This window comes from Palaemon carinicauda, chromosome 40 (assembly GCF_036898095.1).
Source record: "Palaemon carinicauda isolate YSFRI2023 chromosome 40, ASM3689809v2, whole genome shotgun sequence".
NCBI lineage: Eukaryota > Metazoa > Arthropoda > Malacostraca > Decapoda > Palaemonidae > Palaemon > Palaemon carinicauda.
In genome coordinates this window covers 6101139-6108638 of record NC_090764.1, presented here as the reverse complement: position 1 = coordinate 6108638, position 7500 = coordinate 6101139, and the positions used below count along the sequence as shown (strand labels likewise).

The window sequence follows — 7500 nt, the reverse complement described above, 5'->3', positions numbered from 1 at the left end:
GAAGAGCCCGTGTGTTTTGTAAACAATGTCTACTTTAGTATAAGCTTATATATAATACGTATTGTCAATTAAGTGATACGTAAATGACAAACATTTGTTGCGGTTATTTATAGCATTCACAAAATGGTTCTGTAATAATTGTTTATGAAATATCTGAGCTTTATCAAACGCTGTATTATGTAAAGCTTGTTGTTTTTCCCATTTGGATTATTCTTATTCGCGACATATTTATGGTATCCATTGTTTATATTTTTGTGTGTATATATAGTACATACATAAACAAATGCACATTTATATACATTATGTATATATACATATATATTGTAGGTAGTAGGTTGGTCAGGGCACCAGCCACCCGTTGAGATACTACCGCTAGAGAGTTATGTGGTCCTTTGACTGTCCAGACAGTACTGCATTGGATCCTTCTCTCTAGTTACGGTTCCCTTTCCCTTTGCCTACACATACACCGAATAGTCTGGCCTATTCTTTACAGATTCTCCTCGGTTCTCATCCACCTAACAACACTGAGATTACCAAACAATTCTTCTTCACCCAAGGGGTTAACTTCTGCACTGTAATTGTCCAGTGGCTGCTTTCCTCTTGGTAAGGGTAGAAGAGACTTTAGCTATGGTATGCAGCTCTTCTAGGAGAAGGACACTCCAAAATCAAACCATTGTTCTCTAGTCTTTGGTAGTGCCATAGCCTCTGCACCATGGTCTTCCACTGTCTTGGGTTAGAGTTCTCTTGCTTGAGGGTACACTCGGGCATACTATTCTATATCGTTTCTCTTCCTCTTGTTTAGTTAAAGTTTTCATAGTTTATATAGGAAATATTTATTTAAATGTCATTGTTCATAAAATATATTATTTTTCCTTGTTTCCTTTCCTCACTGGGCTATTTTCCCTGTTGGGGCCTCTGGGCTTATAGCATTTTGCTTTTCCAACTAGGGTTGTAGCTTAGTAATTAATAATAATAATAATAATAATAATAATAATATATATATATATTTATATATACTTATAAATGTATATATATATATATATATATATATATATATATATATGTGTGTGTGTGTGTGTGTCTATATATACAGTACATACCATATATATATATATATATATATATATATATATATATATATATATATATATATACACACACACACATACACACATATATATATATATATATATATATATATATATATATATATATATATATATATATATATATATATATATATATGTATATTGTATATATATATATGTGTATATTGTATATATATATATATATATATATATATATATATATATATATATATATATATATATATATATATATATTAATCTACTTTCTTACTTTCTCCCTACAGATGCCAGAATGGGTCCATCAACAGTCCATCTATCCCTTCCACTCGTTCCTTTTTTGTTAATGAAACTACACCAATTCTGATCACAGAAGTCTCCCGAGTCTTCAACTTCACCGAAGTGATGTCATCCTGAAAAATTCCTTCAGCGGTGTACGGTTTAAGGACTTTACTCTATATACAAAAAGAGCATGTACTTAAAATACCAAGGCGTGACATAAAAATTCCAAGTGAATCCTGATGACAAGATTGAAAGTAATTTATGAAATTATTGAAAATATTGAACATTAAAAAAACTTGGGTAGATTTCGAAAGACTGTATTGAAAAAAATAATCATGAAATAAAGAATATTGAAGCTAGAAAAACTGGTAGATTTCAAAAGACTGTATTGAAAGTAATTATGAAATTAAAAATATTGAACACTAGAAAAACTCTGGAAGATATCGAAAGACTGGATTGAGAAAAATAATTATGAAATGAAAAATATTGAACACTAGTAAAACTTGGGTAGATTTCGAAATACTGGATTGAAAAAAAAAATTATGAAATGAAAAATATTGAACACTAGAAAAACTCTGGTAGATTTCCAAAGGCTGGATTGAAAGTTAAGATATGAAATTGAAAATGATGGAAGATCTGGTATTGTAAATACTCATGAAGATTTTTTTCGGTTTCTAAGTGGTATGGTGATATACATTTTATTTTCTATAATGAAAATGTTAATGGTGTGCGTGTGTGTGTGTATTTACTCATAAAAATGACGTGTATGTCTGAATTCTGCCTAAATGCTAGCAATAAATCAAAATATTTACATTGGAAATAATTCATTTCTCAAACAATGATTAGTAATGTTATTGTGTCAACGGCATGAAAATTAAGTCTTTTCATAGTTTATATATGAAGTATCTATTTTAATGTTGTTAATGTTTTTAAAATATTTTATTTTGATTGTTCCTAACTTCTTATGTCGTTTATTTATTTCCTTATTTCCTTTCCTCATTGGGCTATTTTTCCCTGTTGAAGCCCTTTTGCTTAAGACATCTTGCTTTTCCAACTAGGGCTTTAGCTTAGCTAGAAATAATAATAATAATAATAATAATAATAATAATAATAATAATAATAATAATAATAATAATAATGTTAACATTGGACAAAATAATATTAATTATATTCGATGTTAATTTTTCACTTACAAAAAAACTGTTAACATAATTATCATCACCATTATTATTATTATTATTATTATTATTATTATTATTATTATCATTATTATTATTATTATAAATTTGAAGTCATTTTCTGAACCAACGAGAATACAATTACGAAATTATGCTAAACAATTTATCAAAACAATTCCACCCAGATTTACCAATGCCTAAAGGATTGTGTTATATATTTGATTTGAAGGTGAGCAATACTTTTTTTTATGTAGATGTTAAAGTAATTAATTAGCTTTATTTATCTATTTCCCCTACCCTCCTCTGCCATAAGGCTTAAACAATACAATTACAGACTAAAACGATAATACGAAAAATGCAGATGCCTTCTTTTATTAATATTACTTTAGCCAGTAGGATGGGAACTTACTGAGTGATCCCATTGGGCCATCTTTCCTTTATAGAAGTGAAGTGTGTACGTGAATGCGAATTAAAAAAGGATACTTGAACTAACTCCCCTTTAAAGAAGTGAAGTGTGTACGTGAATGCGAATGAAAAAGGATAACTCCCCTTTATAGAAGTGAAGTGTGTACGTGATTGCGAAAGAAAAATAAGATAGTTGAGCTAACTCCCCTTTATAGAAGTGAAGTATGTACGTAAATGCGAATGAAAAAAAAGGATAACTGAGCTAACTCCTCTTTATAGAAGAGAAGTTTCTACGTGAATGCGAAGGAAAAAAATGGATAGCTGAGTTAACAGCGCTTTATAGAAGTGAAGTGTGTAAGTTGAATATAAATAAAAATGAACAGCTAAGCCAAATCTCTTTTAAAGAAGCGAATTCTATACATTGAATGTAAATGAAAAACGGATAGCTGAGCCAATTCTTTATAGAAATGAATTGTGTAAGTGAAAGTGAATGAAAAACGGATAGCTGAGCTAACTCTCCTTTATAGAAGTGATGTGTGTACGTTGAATATAAATAAAACAAGGATAGCAGAGACAAAATATCTTTTATAGAAGGGAAGGGTATACGTTGAATACGAATGAAAAAATACGATAGTTGATCCAAGTCTCCTTTATAGAATTGAAGTGTGTACATTAAAATAAAAAAGTTAGCTGAGCTAACTGTCCTTAATAGAAATGAAGTGTGTACATTGAATTGGAATGAAAGAAATGAAGATATCAATAAGGAGTGTTTGCATAGGAAATGTAACATAGGAGAATTTGAAAGGGTGAGGCTGTAAAGATATAATTATAAAACTTTAGAGAACCAGACTTGATAGGAGTTATTTGCTTTTGTGGAGGAAATTGGATGATGATGCGTTGGGAAAAATAAGTGGATAATTCGGAAAAGATATTGAAACAAATAAAAGGCGTTTGGTATCACAGAAGCAAAATATACTAGAGATATGAATGGTGTAGCATGTGTAGAAGGATTTAATGTACTGCTGATGATACTATATATATATATATATATATATATATATATATATATATATATATATATATATATATATATATATATATATATGAATATATACATATACATGTATATGTATAAATATATAAATATATATATATATATATATATATATATATATATATATATATATATATATATATATATATATATATATATACATATACATGTATATGTATAAATATATAAATATATATATATATATATATGTATATATATATATATATATATATATATATATATATATATATATATATATATATATGTATGACAAATAACGTAAAATTACATATTTTCCTTATATTGAAAAGTGTTCAATACATCTAACTCAGCCCATCAGCAAATTTACCCTTGTGATCAGTTTTATCCAAATGGAACGGAAAATAAATGATGTAACAGAGTAGAGATATATAAGAAAAATAATAATTCTTAAAGCTTCAATCTTTGGATGAAAACTATGCTTACATAATAATATGAAGAGATAATAACTAATTATAAATAAGTAAAAGTGTACATGCTGAATAGCTACATAATTTCTAAATGCAAGATTAATCAAACTTTATTTTAGTAAATATATATAATGTGATTTTATATTTTACGATCTGTGAAATCAAGAGGATTAAGAAACTAATTACAAATGAAAATAAAATACATTCTGAGTGAACTATAAAAAAAACCGTCTTTGTAAATATTTATACTTAGAAATTTATTTCCACTTCTTCCTGTAGTTAATTCTTGAAAACCCAATTTGTATTTAGACTAGTGACGTAGGTAACTGACTGGTATAAATATGCATTATCGTCTAAAAGAGCAGTATGTTAAGGACTTGTGATAAATACAAACTATTCCACTTGGTGCGTTTATCAATAAGTTGTGTGATGCTTCTTCAATATTTTCATTTTTATTATTTTGTATGAGGTGACATTATGTGTTTAGATGTTGGGTTTTTCATTTTAGCAGTTTCCTGTGCATATTTGACAAGCCATAATTTTGTAACGAGACAGGGCCTTAAAGCATATGAGGCTTCGTTGTAATGTTGTGTGATTAAATAAAATATCATATCTAAGATACACTTTTTAACCTTCGTTCAGATCATTTTTTCTATTATGTACATGATTATCATATATAGTAGTGATTTTCTCAAGTTATTTGACAAAAAAAAAAAAAAATAGATGGTAAACAATATTTACTATTTGTCTAAAAATAACTTCTATTATATCCATGATCATCATATATCGGGGGGATTTTTTTTTCGAGTTATTTGACAAAATACGAAATAATTATTATTTTTCCAAAAGAGGATAGTGGACAATTTTTGTTAAATAACTTCCATCATGTCCATGATCATCATATTTTGGGGTGATTTCTTTCGTAATTTAACAAAATACGACCCCCCCCCCCCAAAAAAAAAAAAGGATGGCTGAGAATTTGTGTTATTTTTCAAAATATAACAGTAAAAATTATCGTTTTTTCATATCTATTCCAATGATCATCATATATCGGGGTGATTTCTTCCGAGCTATTTAACAAAATCTGAAAATATTTTGTATGGTGATTTTTTTCGTGTTATTTAAGAAAATACAATATGAATATTTTTTGTGTTATTGCCCAAAATCGGGTAATGAACATTTGCTGCCATCTATCAAATTATGAAAAGGATCATAAACACTAAATATTAATGCGAATTTCTTAGTGTTATTCATCAAATTATGATGGCAAGCTTTTCTAGGTAGGAGAAGGACACTCCAAAATCAAGCAGTTATTCTCTAGTCTAGGGTAGTACTATGGTACCACAGTCTTCCACTGTCTTGGATTAGAGTTCTCTTGCTTGAGGGTACACTCTGGCACACTATTCTATCTTATTCCTCTTCCTCTTATTTTGTTAAAGATTTTATAGTTTATAAAGGAGACATTTATCTTAATGTTAGTTCTTAAAATGTTTTATTTTTCCTTGTTTCCTTTCCCCACTGAGCTATATTCCCTATTGGAGTCCCTGGGCTTATAGCATCCTAATTTTCCAACTAGGGTTGTAGCTTAGCACTTAATAATAATAATAACAATAATAATAAATAATAATAATAATAATAATAATAATAATAATAATGATAATAATAATAATAATAACAACAGCAAAAATAAATAATTAATAATAATAATAATTGATAAATAATGCAAGCAGTTATTTCCAAAATGTTAGTGTAATATGATATCTAAATTGTACAGCTATTTGAGAAATGCCAGATAATAATAATAATAATAATAATAATAATAATAATAATAATAATAATAATAATAATAATAATAATAATTTATCAAAATATATCAGCATGGAAACAGGCTAATGTCTCGACGAGTGAATTAAATTATGAAGGAGGAAGATATTAGAAAATGATCAACGTCATTAAGGGCGAAAAGCTCATTTGGATGGATGCCATCGACCGTTGGCCAAAATTATGCAGCTGATTTTCTTGGCTAAGCACTTCTGTTCCTGTTGTTGCTGGAGTGTGGCATTTGTTGTTGTTGTTGGTGGTGGTGGTGTTATTTTTTTTAACTGGGTCTTGGATATATATTCTCTATTTATTGACGTTTTGACTTCAAATGCTGATGTTGATAATAATGATAATTATCAATAATGCACATTACCATTTTCATCCTAATATTTGGAATAATGTCTTCTATAATTATGACGTTTTTTTCTAACTGGAACTTAGATATACATTCTTTATTTACTCCGACTGCGTTAGAATTGACTTCAAATGATGACGGTGATAATAATGATGATCATTAATAATGCAAGTTACAATTTTCACCAAAATACTTGGAAAAATATCTTCCATAATTATGGCGTTTTTTTTTCTGAATGGATCTTAAATTTACATTCTTTATTTACAATATCTATTCAATCTGACGACGGTAGAGTTAATTTCAAATGCTGAGGATGATAATCCTTTTGATGATCAACAATGCAAGTTACCCTTCTCACTAAAATACTTGGAAAAATTTATTCTATAATTATTTTTTTTTAACAGGATCTTAGGTTTACATCCTTCATTTACTCTGACAACGTTAGAGTTGACTTCAAATGCTGACTGCTATAATAATGATGAATGTCAACAATGCAAGTTACCCTTTATAATAAAATACTTGAACAAATAAGTCTTCTCTAATTATGATTTATTATAATTTCGTTTGTGATATTTCATAACTAGGCATGCTAATGTTAAACTTGCATTCTAAGCCTTACAACTGAGATAAGAAAAATAATAACCAATACTGTAAATGGTCATCAGTAAGACTATTGATAATTTATATTCTTTTAGCTGTGGTAAGCAGCTCTTCTAGGAGAAGGACACTCCAAAATCAAAACATTGTTCTCTAGTCTTGGGTAGTGCCATAGCCTCTGTACCATGGTCTTGCTTGAGGGTACACTCAGACACACTATTCTAACTAATTTCGCTTCTTGTTTTGTTAAAGTTTTTATCGTTTATATAGGAAG

General features: G+C 28.1%; 1 protein-coding gene across 1 annotated transcript in view; it reads left to right on the top strand.

Moving 5' to 3' along the window:
* Positions 1-3969, top strand: part of LOC137631962 (uncharacterized) — a 73993-nt gene extending 70024 nt beyond the window's left edge. The window contains exon 7 of the mRNA XM_068363950.1: positions 1373-3969. Coding sequence (XP_068220051.1) covers positions 1373-1452 — 80 coding nt within the window. The 3' untranslated portion in view covers positions 1453-3969. The remainder of the gene's footprint in view (positions 1-1372) is intronic.
* Positions 3970-7500: the final 3531 nt, after the last annotated feature.